This window comes from Bos indicus, chromosome 1, assembly GCF_029378745.1.
Source record: "Bos indicus isolate NIAB-ARS_2022 breed Sahiwal x Tharparkar chromosome 1, NIAB-ARS_B.indTharparkar_mat_pri_1.0, whole genome shotgun sequence".
In the NCBI taxonomy this organism is placed as follows: Eukaryota; Metazoa; Chordata; class Mammalia; order Artiodactyla; family Bovidae; genus Bos; species Bos indicus.
In genome coordinates this window covers 16,044,176-16,062,015 of record NC_091760.1, presented here as the reverse complement: position 1 = coordinate 16,062,015, position 17,840 = coordinate 16,044,176, and the positions used below count along the sequence as shown (strand labels likewise).

The window sequence follows — 17,840 nt, the reverse complement described above, 5'->3', positions numbered from 1 at the left end:
CTTTTCCTTTTAAACATGTATAAAACATAACATAGGGCTTTATTGATATGTCTGAGTAATGTTGAAAGATTATTGGTGAATTTTGCTTATATCTTTTAAAATCTGAAAATTTTCAATTCCTAAATTTATGAGGAATACTACAAAGGGTTTTTTCAAAGAACCAGAAAGCTAGAAAATCACATACAATATAAACTTCCATGTAACTACGGATCTCCAACATGACTTTTATAATATATTTGTAGATATAAAGAGCTCCAATGAACTCAATATATGTTCATTTAAAACACAGCTAATTACCTCTGGTGTGATCCTAAAAGCCAAAAATCCCTAAGACAAGTCCCAAAACACTTATAAACTGGTGTAATTACATACAAGTATGTACTTTTTTCAAGTATCTCATAGTTTTTATTTTTAATATATTTTTAAGATTTTACCCTTTTAAAATTCCAATATTATTTGCCTGAAATGCAATCCTTTATAAAAGACTGCAGTTTTATCTTCACTGATGACTATACTCTCTTCACAGCCAGCACAGATATACTAGCATTATGTACATTTTCCCTTTAAATCGTACCCTGAAAAACATGGGAGATAGAACACTGTACCTACACAGTTTTTGTACAACTAGCTCAATAAGCAATTAAATATCTGAATAAAGTGAAGGTTTAAGGGCACTCCATGGACATGAGTTTGAGTAAGCTCCAGGAGTTGGTGATGGACAGGGAAGCCTGGCATGTTGCAGTCCATGGGGTGGCAAAGAGATCGACATGACTGAGCGACTGAACTGAAGTGAACTGAACTGAAAAAGTTGCTAATGAGCACATTTTGTCAAAAAGCTGAATGATGTAATTACTTTATCTCATAAATACTATTAACAAGAATTGTCCAAAAAAGAACTGATACTACAGAATAAATGATTAGAACAGAAAGCAAGTATAGTCATAATTTAAAACAAACGAGACTTTGATCCACTTCATATTAAAATAAACTTTTAAGAGATTTAATCTTATTGTTTTATTTAAATGGATATTTACATGTCTAAAATATTGTGCAAAAAACCTTAACTATAAAAATAACAATGTGATTCAAAACCTCAAAACTAAAAAAAAAAACCCAAAAAACTCAAAGCTAATGGTGAGCTAAAATAGACAAAAGTGAAGAGAATACCTATATATATATATACACACATACATATAGGTATATATATACCTACATATATACCTATATATATATATATAATCCTATGTTCGTGGGATTTCTCAGACAAGAATACTGTAGTGGATTGCTATTTCCTCCTCCAGGGGATTTTCCAACTCAGGGAATGAACCTGTGTCTCTTGCATCTCTGGCATTGGCAGGCTGATTCTTTACCACTGTGCCACCTAGGAAATATACATATATATACATATATATATATATATATATATATATATATATATTTGTTCACGAACTAAGCATCAGTTCAGTTCAGTTCAGTCGCTCAGGCGTGTCCGACTCTTTGCGACCCCATGAATCACAGCACGCCAGGCCTCCCTGTCCATCACCAACTCCTGGAGTTGACTCAGACTCATGTCCATCGAGTCAGTGATGCCATCCAGCCATCTCATCCTCTGCCATCCCCATCTCCTCCTCCCCCAATCCCTCCCGGCATCAGACTCTTTTCCAATGAGTCAACTCTTCGCATGAGGTGGCCAAAGTACTGGAGTTTCAGCTTTAGCATCATTCCTTCCAAAGAAATCCCAGGGTGATCTCATTCAGAATGGACTGGTTGGATCTCCTTGCAGACCAAGGGACTCTCAAGAGTCTTCTCCAACACCACAGTTCAAAAGCATCAATTCTTCAGCACTCAGCCTTCTTCACAGTCCAACTCTCACATCCATACATGACCACTGGAAAAACCATAGCCTTGACTAGACGGACCTTTGTTGGGAAAGTAATGTTTCTGCTTTTGAATATGCTATCTAGGTTGGTCATAACTTTCCTTCCAAGGAGTAAGCGTCTTTTAATTTCATGGCTGCAGTCACCATCTGCAGTGATTTTGGTGCCCCCCAAAATAAAGTCTGACACTGTTTCCACTGTTTCCACTGTTTCCCCATCTATTTCCCATGAAGTGATGGGACCAGATGCCATGATCTTCATTTTCTGAATGTTGAGCTTTAAGCCAACTTTTTCACTCTCCACTTTCACTTTCATCAAGAGGCTTTTGAGTTCCTCTTCACTTTCTGCCATAAGGGTGGTGTCATCTATGTATCTGAGGTTATTGATATTTCTCCCGGCAATCTTGATTCCAGCTTGTGTTTCTTCCAGTCCAGCATTTCTCATGATGTACTCTGCATATAAGTTAAATAAGCAGTGTCCCAATATACAGCCGTGATGTACACCTTTTCCTATCTGGAACCAGTCAGTTGTTCCATGTCCAGATCTAACTGTTGCTTCCTGACCTGCATACAAATTTCTCAAGAGTCAGGTCAGGTGGTCTGGTATTCCCATCTCTTTCAGAATTTTCCATAGTTTATTGTGATCCACACAGTCAAAGGCTTTGGCGTAGTCAATAAAGCGGAAATAGATGTTCTTCTGGAACTCTCTTGCTTTTTCCATGATCCAGCAGATGTTGGCAATTTGATCTCTGGTTCCTCTGCCTTTTCTAAAACCAGCTTATTCAGTGTTATCTGTCAGAGACAATAATAGCATTATCAATAATTATCTTTTTTTGTTTGTTTAATTTTGACATCAGACTTTCAGTGATTGGGAAAGATTTTAATTTGGCATATAGAAGAAGCAAGGCAATGACCAAAAAGGTATATTTACTATACAAATAATGAAAAAAATTAAAAAATAATAGTAAACTAAAAAACTCTCAAATTTTAGTCACAGTGAGATGCACATCTAAAACTGGAAGAATGAAAATATACCAAAACCTTAGGCCTAATGAATAGTGTTTATCAAAAATAGTAAAAAATACATGTAAAATATAAACATTTATTTACAATTATTTTATGCACCATAGTTCATGTATGCTAGCAATTTTAAAGTATTTATACTTGCTAAAATGTAGAAAGATTTAGAGTAAAAGAAGAGAAATCCTAATTTTTTAAAAGAAGATACTATAAACAAGTGATGAATAATAAGTTTGCCATAAACAAAATGATCATTTGTGTTAGTCAGTCATATCCAACTCTTTGTGACCACATGGAATGTAGCCCATCAGGCTCCTCTGTCCCTGGGATTTTGCAGGCAAGAATACTGGGGTGGGTTTCCATTTCCTTCTCCAGGGGATCTTCCTGTCCCAGGGTTCAAACCTGGGTCTTGTGCATTGCAGGCATATTCTTTACCATCTGAGCCACCAGGTTTGTAAAGTAATATTTTTACTGTGTTTTGGAATTTCCAAAGTAGCTTCATATATGATTATCAAAGAATATTTTAGCTAGGTTACATGAGAATTATTGTCCACATTTCATTAATAATTAAATAGAATAAAAGTGTGACAGATATTTCCATTTGTAGTGTTTTGGCCACAAAATGGTAGAGATGAAAGTAATTTCCATCAATGTTAGCTTTCTATAACTTTAATTTCTTATATTTTTTATGTTTTATAATTATACATTGCATTTTTATCAAAAGATCAATATGTTATAAAGTTATCTTAAAATAAAAGCATGTGTCATAGGAGGAGATATTCAGTTTTTCTCTAGTCATGTGTGTGTGTGTGTTAGTCACTCACTCATGTCTGACTCTTTGCAACCCCATGGACTATATAGCCTGCCAGCCTCCTCTGTCCATGTGATTCTTCAGGCAAAAATACTGGAGTGGGTTGCAATTCCCTTCTCCACGGGATCTTCACAATCCAGGGATTGGACCCAGGTCTCCAGCATTGCAGGAAGTTTCTTCACCAACTGAGCTACCAGGCAAGCCCTTTGGTTGTACGGGAAGCAATGAAAAAAGTGGCTTGGATTGGAGAGAGAGTATAAATTCCAATCGTAGTAGCTCTTGAGTTTGTTTGAATTTTTAAAACATTTTGGATTAATAGAAAATGATATGTTTAATCACCCTTGCTGTTATAGTTTGCAGTGATTCTCTCTTTTTATTTAATACAATTAAAGAGGTATTGATCAGACATTAAAAACCTCAGAATTTCAAACATTTATGTCAAACAGTCTTCAGTTCAGTTCAGTTCAGTCGCTCAGTCGTGTCAGATTCTTTGTGACCCTATGGACTGCAGCACGCCAGGCCTCCCTGTCCATCACCAACTCCCAGAGTTACTCAAACTCATGTCCATTGAGTTGGTGATACCATCCAACCATCTCATCCTCTGTTGTCCCCTTCTCCTCCAGCCTTCAATCTTTTCAGCATCAGAGTCTTTTCAAATTAGTCAGTTCTTCGCATCAGGTGGCCAAAGTATTGGAGTTTTAGCTGCAACATCAGTCTTTCCAATGAATATTAAGGACTGATTTCCTTTAGGAAATGGACTGGTTGGAACTCCTTTCTGTCCAAAGGACTCTCAAGAGACTTCTTCAACATCACAGTTCAAAAGCATCGATTCTTTGGCACTCAGCTTTCTTTATTATGTTCAACTCTCACATCCACACATGAATACTAGAAAAACCAATAGCTTTGACGAGATGGACCTTTTTCGGCAAAGTAATGTCTCTGCGTTTTAATATGCTGTCTAGGTTGGCCATACCCACTCCAGTACTCTTGCCTGGAAAATCCCATATGCAGAGGAGCCTGGTAGGCCGCAGTCCATGGGGTTGCAAAGTCGGATACGACTTAGCGACTTCACTTTCACTTTTCACTTTCATGCATTGGAGAAAGAAATGGCAACCCACCCCAGTATTCTTGCCTGGAGAATCCCACGGACAGGGGAGCCTGGTGGGCTGCCATCTATGGGGTCACAAAGAGTCAGACACGACTGAAGCGACTTAGCAGCAGCAGCAGCAGGTTGGTCATAACTTTCCTTCCAAGGAGCAAGCGTCTTTTAATTTCATGGCTGCAATCACCATAAGAACTGATTTTGGCGCCCCCCAAAATAAAGTCTGTCACTGTTTCCACTGTTTCCCCATCTATTTGCCATGAAGTGATGGGACTGGATGCCATGATCTTAGTTTTATGAATGTTGAGCTCTAAGCCAACTTTTTCACTCTCCTCTTTCACTTTCAAGAGGCTCTTTAGTTCTTTGCTTTCTGCCATAAGGGTGGTGTCATCTGCATACCTGAGGTTATTGATATTTCTCCCTGCAACCTTGATTCCAGCTTGTGCTTCATCCAGCCCAGCATTTTTCATGTGGCCCCATCCTTGCAGCAGCGCTCCTCTGACCCATACCTCCACAGGAGACACTCAAGCACAGTTCTGTCCCAGTTTCCGTGGGGTCCCCAGGTCCCGGTGCGCACAAGGCCTGCCTGAGCCCTCTGAGTGTCTCTGGCAGGAATGGGGTCCAACTCTAAATGCGAATTCACCCCTCCAAACAGGCTTATCAAATGTGAATTCAAATTGAATGGATCAATTGTATAGCAAAAACAAACAGCATTGAAAAACAATTTTCCTCCAATTAAAAAATTAACAAACATTAAATGGAATGGATCCATCATTCAGGATTAACAACAGTCAGTATAAATACAGGAAACCCATGGTCATGACATAGAAGAGAACTGTGGTATGTGGAGAAATGAGAAGAGTGGGACATTGTTCTTAGATTGTTATATCAATCGTTTCAAAAGTTCACCCTTTAATAGTGAATTTTATAACATGCTTGAATAAAAGTCTTCATTGTTTTTTCTCCTTGTGACTACACTTGCAGAAGTCATGTTGTTTCAAATTTATAAAAGTAGATACTTGGAATCATTTTTCTAAAAACCTAAAGTACATAATATTTCTATGAATATGCCTGATTCCTCATTGAGTATAACTGAGAGAAAACTATCAAGCGTAAAGACAAATAAGTTCTGTTTAGCAAGTCAGGTATTCCCCATAGGAAATTGTCTTATAAATGAAACTTTTCTCTACCCAACTCCTCAGAATTGAAAAGATTATTTTCTTTCTTGAGTGGATTATGTCAAAAGATGCAAAGACTGCAGCTTAATCTATAGTGGGCAATACTATGATTATACTTCATTTTTTTTTAATTTTTTCATTTCATATATGATATTATACGTGTTTCAGTGCCATTCTCCCAAATCATCCCCTCCTCTCCCTCTCCCACAGAGTCCAAAAAACTGTTCTATACATCTGTATCTCTTTTGCTGTCTCGCTTACAGGGTAACAATAAATTACCGTCTTTCTAAACTCCATATATATGCGTTAGTATACTGTATTGGTGTTTTTCTTTCTGGCTTCACTCTGTATAATAGGCTCAAGTTTCATCCACCTCATTAAAACTGATTCAAATGTATTCTTTTTATACTTCATTTTTAATATTGCCACTGTTGATAAAGCTGTAAAGTTTATCAACATTTTTAAGTCTCTTAAAAATACTTTTTTTCTGTTGATATAGTCTAGACCCTAATCTTGTTTCTATACTTTGGCTCTTTTTACTATATTTTCCTATTCTTTGTTAATTTGGGGGGATCCTATAAAAATATCACAGAACACTAAATGATCAATTTAAGATCATTTCCAAGTATATGAATGACAAGTGATTTTGGAAAGCAACAATCTAAATAACAGAGCAAGAAACTATTTGACATCTTAAGTTCACTTTTTAATTAGAGCAGTAGGTATGCTTTTTAATAAGTTTTTTCAAATTTTTAACTGTAGGATAATTGCTTTACAGTGCTGTGTTGTGTCTGCCATTTGACAATATGAGATATTGTGAAGCCAGAAGTATACATATTATCGCCTCTCTCTGGAGCCTCCTTCCCATCCACTCCCATCTCACCCCTCTAGGTTGTCACAGAGCACCAGGCTGTTCTCCCAATGCTATACCACAACTTCCCAGCATCTATCTATTTTACACATGGTAATGTATATATTTCAGTGCTGCTCTCTCCATTCTTCCCACTCTCTTCATCCCCTGCTGTGTCCACAAGTCCATCCCCTACATCTGTGACTATTCCTGCCCTGAAAATAGGTTCATCAGCACCACTTTTCTAGACTTCGTATATATGTGTTAACCTCAAATATATGCTTTTCTCTTTCTCACTTACTTCACTCTGTGTAACAGGCTCTAGGTTCATCCACCTCATTTCAACTGACTCACATTTCTTCATTTTATGACTGAGTAATATCCCATTATGTGTGTGTGTGTGTGTGTATATATATATATACATACACATATATATATACATATATATGTGTGTGTGTGTATATATGTATATATCTCACAACTTCTTCATTCATTCCTCTGCCAATGGACATCTAGGTTGCTTCCATGTCCTGGTTATTGTCAGTAATGCTGTAATGAACATTGGGGTGCATGTGTCTTTTTGAATTACGGTTTTCTCAGGGTATATGCCTGATAATGGAATTGCTGGATCATACAGTAGTTTTATTTTTAGTTTTTAAAGGAGCCTCCATACTGTTCTCCATAGTGGCTGGATCAATTTACATTTCTGCCTGCAGTGCAAGCATTTTTGTTGTTTAGTGGCTAAGTTGTGTCCAACTCTGCAACTCCATGGACTGTAGCATGCCAGGTTCCTCTGTCCATGGGATTTCCCAGACAAGAATCCTGGAGTAGGTTGCCATTTCCCTCTCCAGGGGATCTTCCTGTCTCAGGCATCTAACCTGTGGCTCCTGCATTGGCAGACAGATTCTCTACCACTAAGCCACCAGGGAAGCCCTTTTCTCCACATGTTCTCCATCATTTTTTTTTTTTTTTAATATATAGATGTTTCTATTATGGTCATTCTCACTGGGGTAGATGATACCTCATTGTAATTTTGTTTTGCATTTCTCTATTAATGAACAACGTTGCACATCTTTTCATGTTTGTTGACCATCTGCTTTTCTTCTTTGGAGAAATGTCGGTCTAGATCTTCCACATATTTTTTGACTAGGTTGTTTGTTTTTCTGATAATGAGCTGCTTGTTTATTTTGGAGATTAATCCTTTGTCAGTTGCTTCTTTTGCCATTATTTTCTTCCATTCTGAGAGTTATCTTTTCATCTTGTTTATAGTTTCCTTTGCTGTGCAAAAGCTTTTAAATTTAATTAGGTCCCATTTGTTTATTTTTGTTTTTATTCCCATTATTCTAGGAGGTGGGTCAAAGAGAATCTTGCTGTGAATTATGTCAATGAGTGTTCTGCCTATGTTTTCATCTAATAGATTTATTTTAAAATATGTATTACCCCAGAGAGTATCTTTTATAATGCATGAAGATTACTCTAGGTCCTTCTTAATCTAAAAATCTTACCTTTTGTTCCTTTGTTGTGCTTTGGGGAATCCAATGAATGAAATTAAATTAGGGAAACATATGCCTCATAAATGAAACTGGACTTCAATCAATGTATGTTAAGCCTAAAGACGTATGTTAGTTTTAATCTCTTTTGGTACATATCAGGAAACTCCTCTAATGCTGAACTAATTTTGAAGCACTCAATGAAGGTTTGTGAAGCCTAAGTGAATTAATAGTTCTTTAAAAAAAAATAATGAAACTATATAGACACAAAAGTCTACAGATAATCCAGATGTCTGATTTAAAATTAGCTGAGTTGCTGACCAACACAGCTTGTTTTCTTTTCTTTTCTTTTGGCCACACAGCATGCATGGGATGCAGGATCTTAGCTCCCAAGCCAGAAATGGAACCTCCCCCCTTCAATGGAAGCTCAGAGTCTTAACCACTGGACTACTAGGAAAGTCCCCCAAGACAGGTTAGAAGGAGCTCAAATGTAGAAAGCAGCCTGCTCCTTCTCTTTCCACATAGGATGAAATATATGTGCGTATAGATTTATACCTAGGTTTTCCATAAATCATTTGATATATGAAAATGATGCACTAGGCAAGAGGAAGGAAGAACGTGTAAACAGGAGACAAATAGACCTACCTCTATTGTAGAAGAGATTAGTATTTGTTCAAGGTCATGATCAACAACAAAAACTTTCCTTGTAGTCTTTTGTACACTTAACTGTATTTATCAGTGTGTGTGTGTGTGCTCAGTTGCACAGTCATAATTGTCTCTTTGCAATCCCGTGGACTGTAACCCACCAGGTTCCTCTGTCCATGGATTTTCCAGGCAAAAATACTGAAGTAGATTGCCATTTCCTACCTCAGGGTATATTTAGCACTATCATTTATGAAAATAATTACCACTATTCTGGGAGCAACAACCAAATCTCCATTTAGTACCATTTAAATTTAAATTAATCTCCCTTTAAATTTTTTAAAGTTTTTTCTCTATATTTTTATCACAAATTTATACATCTAAAAGTAATTCTCAACCTATACAGAGTTAAATAAAAAACTGAACTAATTAAGAATCAAAAAGCAATGGTACTTTTGTAAATAAAATATACAGTTTTTTAAAAAAATATTAGCATCAAACAATATTTCATGGAAAATTATTTAAGTGCTTTTAGCAGTAAGCTAATTTCTGCAACAGAAATATGAAAAAAGTCACACATATGACAGATGGGAATTTTTTTCCTTATTTTAGTGTTTTGATTTTATATTTTGATGACTATTAAATTGCAATTACATAACCTCTTGGGCTACATATTGGTTTATATGCCAATTCCTAACTTTCACAGTATGGGAGGTGCAGCTTGGAGGGATGTTGTAAAAACTCTCTTAGACTGACTCTCATATTTGCTTTCAATAATAAAATATGTACGTACAAATAGATGTTTGAATTTTTGACACCTAAATTATTTATATTTTATTAATTCTAACATGAAATCCTTTTTCAAAGAGAAATACAAAAGAACACCAAAAAAGAAGCTGAAAACAAGGATTCAAGAAAAATACAGAAAAGCAAGAAATAATTATTTGCATTATTGTACCAGTTTTAAATAGTTGTTTTTCTACTTGTAGCATAGAAAAAATGGATATTGACATGTTTATGTAAGCAAATTACACATTTTAATTTATTCACTAGTTTTATTGCCATCTTTTGACTATTTGATGTTGCTGCTGCTGCTGCTAAGTTGCTTCAGTCGTGTCTGACTCTGTGCGACCCCATAGATGGCAGCCCACCAGCTCCTCTGTCCCTGGGATTCTCCAGGCAAGAACACTGGAATGGGTTGCCATTTCCTTTTCCAATGCATACATGCATTCTAAATTGCTTCAGTCGTGTCCAACTCTGTGTGACTCCATGGACAGCAGCCCTCCAGGCTCCTCTGTCCACAGGATTCTCCAGGCAAGAATACTAGAGTAGGTTGCCATTTCCTTCTCCCATTTGATGCTGAATATTCAATACGAAATGTTGACTTAAACACAGGTATTAAAAAATCATAAAACTGAGAAGTTCCCTGTTGGTCTAGTCATTAAAATTTGGTGCTTTCACTGCCATGGCCTGGGTTCATTCAGGAACTAGGATACCAGGACCATGGACTGTGATATATATATAAACACACACACTAAGTTGCTTCAGTTGTGTCTGATTCTTTGAGACACTATGGACTGTCGCCTGCCAGGCTCCTCTGTCCATGGATTCCCCAGGCAAGAATTCTGGAGTGGGTTTCCATGCCTTCAGGCTAAATAACGGAGAAGGCAATGGCACCCCACTCCAGTACTCTTGCCTGGAAAATCCCATCGACGGAGGAGCCTGGAAGGCTGCCGTCCATGAGATCGCTAAGAGTCGGACCCGACTGAATGACTTCACTTTGACTTTTCCTTTTCATGCATTGGAGAAGGAAATGGCAACCCACTCTAGTGTTCTTGCCTGGAGAATCCCAGGGACGGAGGAGCTTGGTGGGCTGCCGTCTATGGGGTCGCACAGAGTTGGACGCGACTGATGCGACTTAGCAGCAGCAGGCTAAATAAATAGTCTTCAGTTCTACACATCTGATATTAAGGGTTATCTTGTAATGTGGAGACCTGAAAATATTTTTGTTTTTGTAATGGAGTTGAATAAAAATGAAGTCATAAAGCACATATGTAACCATTCTGGAAAGCTAAAAAGAAAAGATGGCTTTAAAATCCTTTAAATGATTGCCATGCTTAGTTTCAATGTATTAAGTAATTAAAACCATAATTTACTTATAAAGATTTTTTGTATATTTCTAAGGAAATAAATTATTCCTAGTCCCTAAATCCTAGTGATGCAATGCTATATATGGTAATGACTTTGTGAGAAGTCCAGACAAATAAGTGAACTTTTACAATAGACTAAGTTGGTAACAAAAGAAAGAAGGAAAATATTAGAAAATTTAACTTTCATAATTATTATAGCTTAACTTCATGGAATATGAGAAAATATAAACATTTAAATATATTGTTGGTGATGGACAGGAAAGCCTGGTGTGCTGCGAGTCATGGGGTCGCAAAGAGTCAGACACGACTGAACTAAACTGAACTGAAATACATTGTTAAGCTAAAAAAAGCTTTCACGAAAGAATGTAATTAAATATTTATTGCATAAAACTATTTGATATCCATGCCTATTCTTTGCATTGACAAAATATATATTTTTCTTAAAAATTAACTTTAGGTAGTCATCCAACTTTGTAATCATTAAAAAGGTATAACTTCGTTTCTCTAGGAAAAAAGTAATAGCTCTTAAAGTCAATATTCCCCCACCATAAGGTGCTTTACAAATACAATGTTTCTAAGCACTTTTTTGAACTCAGGAATGAAGCAGATCAATATACTGGTTTAATACTGAAAAGGTCACAAATAAAATATTTATCATTTAAAAGCTAACTAGCTAACACTAAGTCATTTCAAAACAGTGACTGTATTCTCAAAAGTGCACTGGGATGACCCAGAGGAATGGTACACGGAGGGAGGTGGGAAGGGGGTTCAGGATGGGGAACACGTGTATACCTGTGGCAGATTCATGTTGATGTATGGCAAAACCAATACAATATTGTAATTAGCCTCCAATTAAAATAAATAAATTTATATTAAAAAAGTATAATCAATGCTTAACAAGAGATTGTGAAGGTTGCTGATGAAGAAATATATTTATTGAATTAATTTAATTTTAAATGGTCAATTTTTTTCACCAAAACTGCATTTCCATAGAATTTTGTAATAATAATGATACTTGTTAAATTTTTACCTTGTGATTTAAATACATTATTATATTCACAAGTCTTTCCAACAACCTCATGGCTTAGTTTGTGGAGACTGTTTTCCAAATTGTCCCCATTTCAATAAAGAGGCATCTCAGCCTTAGAGAAAAGTTAAATGACTCAGCAAAGGATATGGGGGAATAAATGATGGAAGCAGGATTTTCTGATGCCAGATTCAATGCCTTTCTGAACAAAGCAAAAGTCTTCACATTTTAAAAATGGTAAATGGGGATTTATGTCATTGACCAGCTATATCATCATTGAGCTGTGGGATTCGTTGCCTAAAACTTTGACTAGGAATGCATGTGAGAGGAATCTAAATGAAGTAGGAAAGAAGTGATTGAAGTTCAAAGGTCATTTGAGTCAATATATCCACATGGGCTAACAATCAAATCTTTATTTTTCTACTGTTCTTATCCGAGCTTTGGTAGTTGAATCATGTGAGGCAAATCCAAAGTGATTACAAATTAACACTGAAAAACATATCTTTTGCTTTACATAAAATGAAAGCTCTCTCATAAGTCAATTGTCTTTATTGTAACAGTAGATTTAGGTGAGGAGAATTTATACTTGAAAAGGAATAATGGAAGAAAAAGTATAATTATTTAAAGTGCTGAAACAAATCCTAGTTTTCTTGTTACATTATTTTTCTAGCATGAGGCACTAGGTTTCTTAATAGCGCATACAGATACATCTTTGAAAATTTAAAAATAATATTTGGAATCTCATTGTCCATTTGTATATTGAAACTTTGCATGACAAAATATCAAATTCCCATGGCTGAAAAATATTTTGTTTCTCTAGTCTTTCCTTAAAGTGGGTTCATGGGATAAGAGAATAGTTCTGTCAAAGTTAATAATTTCTCTGGATTCACACTAGGCAATTTTTCCACACTAAAACCGTCTAAATAGTACGGTAAACTTTGATAGGGGAAGCAGATTCTGAAAAAGGCATGAAAATTTTTTTTCCTCCAACACTGTGTTTCTATTGCCTGTTTCTAATTATGGGAAATAAAATAATTGTAATGAAAATGACACTTTTTAAGAGCATGTGAGTTCCAGGTTTGTTGATTCTGTGCTTAAAGAATTCTTATTTGCAACAACACGGGATGCTGTACAGGAATATCTATGTTCTAGCATGGGTGAACCATGAGGTTGCCTGAGTGAGTGCCGTGCACCATGTCACAGAAGGATTTTTATTACTCTACCTGCAAGCTCTGGGAGTGTTAAGAAATATGTTGTTGTTGTTTAGTTACTAAGTCATGTATCGCTCTTTTGTGACCTCATTAATTGTAATCCTCGAGGCTCCTTTGTCTATGGGATTTCCCAGGAAAGAGCACTGGAGTGGGTTGCCATTTCCTCCTCCAGGGGATCTCCCCAACTCAGGGATCAAACCTGTGTCTCCTGAATTGGTAGGCAGATTCTATAATATACCACCGAGCCACAAGGGAAGACTATTAAGGAATATAAATAACATACATTTCCTGAAAAAAAAAATAACTTTAGACATGAAATTCAGAAAAATAAACTAGTATTCAGACAGGTGTGATATATTCAAGATTGGCCTGTTAGTGGAAAATTCAACATAAGAACTCTTGTATCAGTTCCTTTGGATCACAATTTCTTCAATCATGTTTAAAGTATATTAGACATAACTTTAAAAATATGACTTAGAAAATCTTTATTTTGCATATATATATTTTTTCAGAAGTAGTGTTTGTAAAACCCAAATTTGCTTCTGTATCTGTCACTTGAATTGCATACCACTCACATACTGAGCATGCTATTATGATGCTGAGTGGTAAATGTATTTTATCATTTAAAATGATAATTATAAGTTTAAAATGTTATGTAGGCAAATTTTAACATTATCAAGGTCATTTTGAACAATTTTATATAATTGTTATATGACTCTGCTTTTTACCTCTAGATAACACAATATCTCCAGTTTAATCTTCTATCTTTCCATTATACTCTTTCCTATCTGCATTGTTATAATTGAGGAATTGCCCCCCATATTCAACTACAGGCATATAATATTTGATTCATTTTTGCTGCATTATCCCTCTTGCTGTTTCTACTCTGTTAATCAGTCTATTCCACCCTATTCTCTATCACCTCCTTCATGAATCCTTTGTGTATGACTTGTGGAATTTCCTCCAACCAAATGTCATGAAAAAGTGGCTCCCATCTTTCCCTACCTTTTCATGATATGACTTCAGTCAGTCAGTTCAGTCACTTAGTCATGTTCAACTCTTTGTGACGCCATGGACTGCAGCATGCCTGGCTTCCCTGTCCATCACCAACTCCCGGAGCTTACTCGAACTTATGTTCACTGAGTCCATCATGGATATGACTTCAGAAAGTTCACAACTCTGTTAAAGTTTGCCTCTGGTCTAATGTGATTTGTTAAACTATTAACTGGAGAAATACAAATAAATCATTTATTTTAAGTGATGCAGAGCAGGAATAGAGATGAGGTGTACAGAATGAACTTGTGCACACAGGGGGATGGAGGAGAGGATGGAACAAATTGAGAGAGTAGCATTGAATATTAGCACATAGCTAGTGGGAAGTTGCTGTACAGCACAGGGAGCTTAGCTCTGTTCTGTGGTGACATAGAGGGGCGGGACAGGTGTGGTGGGAGGGAGGCTCGAAGACAGGATGTATGTACACATTTGTCTGATTCACATTGTTGTACAGCAGAAATTAACACGTTGAAAAGTAGTTAGATTCTGATAAAAATGATTTTTGAAATATTTCTAGGATGATATTTTAAAGTGTATCCTCTGTCAAAGCAAAGTGCTATAGCATCATTTCAAGACTAAGTCTTAAAACTAAAATTATTCCAAATAGAACATCTATTTAACACATCTCTTACAGGAGTTTTGATTATCTTTTTTCTTTGAACAAAGCGATGATCTAAAAATGACTCTGACTTTCTTGTAGAGTACAATTAGGGTTATAATAAAATATTCATTATCTTCCCCAAAGGTAATCAAGAAGTATACTGTAAACTAGAGTTAGAGTGTTTTTTCTGAAGAAAATTTGTAAGAGATATTTCAAATTCTAACATGTCAGTTGCTTAAAACATTGTTTGAAAACCAGACAATAGCTCATGAAATTAAAGTGTGCTAGTAAAGATATTTTCCTGTCTCTTAAGTTGAATATTTCTCAGATAAGATGATTTCTTTTTTAAAATAACTGTATAATCTTTTCTAACTTGAGGTTTAATACAATTATTTTCTTTTATTTTTAAGACACACTTTTTAATGGTCTTGGGCTTGGAGCGGTCATTGGTCTGGGAGTCGCCGCACTCTTGCTAATCCTGGTGGTAACAGATGTCAGCTGCTTCTTTATTCGACAGTGTGGGTTATTGATGTGCATCACCAGGAGAATGTGTGGGAAGAAAAGTGGCTCCAGTGGTAAAAGTAAAGAACTTGAAGAAGGAAAAGCTGCATACCTGTGAGTATCAGACATCTGTGTCACAGTAATGAAAGACTTTTTAAATCACTACAGGGAGTTCACAATTTACATTTTATTTATGCAAAACTTAGAGTGATATGCAAAAAAAAGTGTTCCATATTAGCATCAACTTCAAAAGTTCTCTCATGTTCCTACCCAGACAAGACCACACTACTGCAGGTAACTCCCCCTCTCCCAGGCAACTACTATTCTGATTTTTTCATCATAGATCATTTTTAGCTTTTATAAAACTTGATATGTGTCTGCCTTCTTTCATTCAACATAATGTTTTAGAATTCATTCATGGTATTCTGTCAGTGATTCATTTCATTTTATTGTTGAGTCATTTCTATTCATTCTTGATTCATATATTTAGGCATTTCATGGCTTCATGCATTATGTCTTAGACTTAAGGATAGAGGAGAATTCATTTTTGCATGGCTGCATTCTTTTGTTTTGCTTTTAATCTCCAAACCTATTTCAAGCTTACTAGGCATTTCATCTATGACCATTTCTTATGGATATTATGTAAGGAATATTTTCACTTTAAGGGATAGTAAATTGAATAGTACACATTTTCAGTTAAAAAAATTAGTTTAAATATCCCAAAGAGTCACCTGCTCAGTTGTTGGACACAGTGGATAGCAAAGAACAAAATAAAATTAGACTATTTTAATGCTTGAAAGAATAATGAACATATGATATAGTAAATACAGTGGGATCCATTCCTATTCACTATCTTTTGCTATCCTCCTAGAAACATATACTTTCTTATAACTTGCTGTACTTTTAAGTTGCCTGATTAACTAAAGAAGTGTATCACCAAATTTAGCTTTAGTTCATTTTCCCATATACAGAAAACAACATGCTATTTAACATAATTATACATATATTATATACAGATGATACATATATATGCACACATGACTCAAAACTGAATTTTGTATATATTCATTCTTGCTCTACTATTAACTAAATGGAACAAGTATTAGGTAACAAGCACAACCTAGGGATAAAGTGGTGAACAAAACAAATAAGAACTTTATTCACATGGAATTCACATTTTAATGTAAGAATACAGATAATAAATGCTAAAAATAAAACTGTCTGATAGTGATAGGCACTAAAAAATAAAGAAAAACAGAATGGTATACTGTTACTAGAGTTTCAGTCACTGAAGACCTCTAGCTGGAGGTGAAACTAAACTGAAGAGTGAATGATCAAGAGTCACAAATATAATGATCAAGGGGAAGAGCATTCTGATCAGGTGTAACAGTAGTACAGAGGCTTTTAAGGCAGGAATGAGCTGACTATGTTAAGCACAAAGTGGATCTGAGTGGAATAAGACAGGTAAAGAAACTGGTACCAATATTAGTTAGGAGAATTGTCTGAGTACAAAAGGATTAAATCTTGTTGGGTTAAATGTTTTTTAAATAGAAAGTGAATAACAGTTTTTATTTTATTTTATTTTTTAAAGATTTATTTAGTTGCTCTGAAGAATGGATTACTGGAAGGTTGGTAGGTGTAAAGGAAAGATATAAAGTTAGGGAGACTAGATAGGAGAATCTTTAAATACTTCCGGTGGAAAGACATGGTCTTCTGTACCAAGATCGTAGTATATAGACATATGAAAGAGTATACCATCCAGATATAGACAAGGTAGAGTCAACTACTAGGAGCTGATTTGACTTTGAGGTGACAACAAGAGAGAAATCAGAAAGAACCTTCTTGTTTTGTCTTACTTGTCTAGAAGGATGTTGGTGACCATGTACAAAACAACCTGGTGTATCCAAGCTCTGTTGTTTGCTTCTATTTGACTTTATTAATTGGTAGTTTATCCACCAACACTTCTGTTTGTAATCCCTGCTGAGATCGATTAACCTTAAAGTCTTGGAAAGATGAAAGCGCATGGTTCATTTCATGCTTGTTGTCCATCATATCTTTTAAAATCATGATTTCCCCCGCCTTAGGGAAAAAGTTTTTAACTTTTTCAAAAAGTCATTGTTGTTTTTTTTTTTAATTTTATTTTTAAACTTCACAATATTGTATTGGTTTTGCCAAATATTGAAATGAATCCGCCACAGGTATACATGTGTTCCCCATCCTGAACCCTCCTCCCTCTTCCCTCCCCATACCATCCCTCTGGGTTGTCCCAGTGCACCAGCCCCAAGCATCCAGTATCGTGCATTGAACCTGGACTGGTGACTCATTCCA

General features: G+C 35.8%; 1 protein-coding gene across 1 annotated transcript in view; it reads left to right on the top strand.

The window, feature by feature from the left end:
• NCAM2 (neural cell adhesion molecule 2) overlaps window positions 1–17,840 on the top strand; it is a 568,800-nt gene that overhangs the window by 538,074 nt on the left and 12,886 nt on the right. The window contains exon 16 of the mRNA XM_070786214.1: window positions 15,422–15,626. Within this exon, the coding sequence (XP_070642315.1) occupies window positions 15,422–15,626 (205 nt within the window). The remainder of the gene's footprint in view (window positions 1–15,421; window positions 15,627–17,840) is intronic.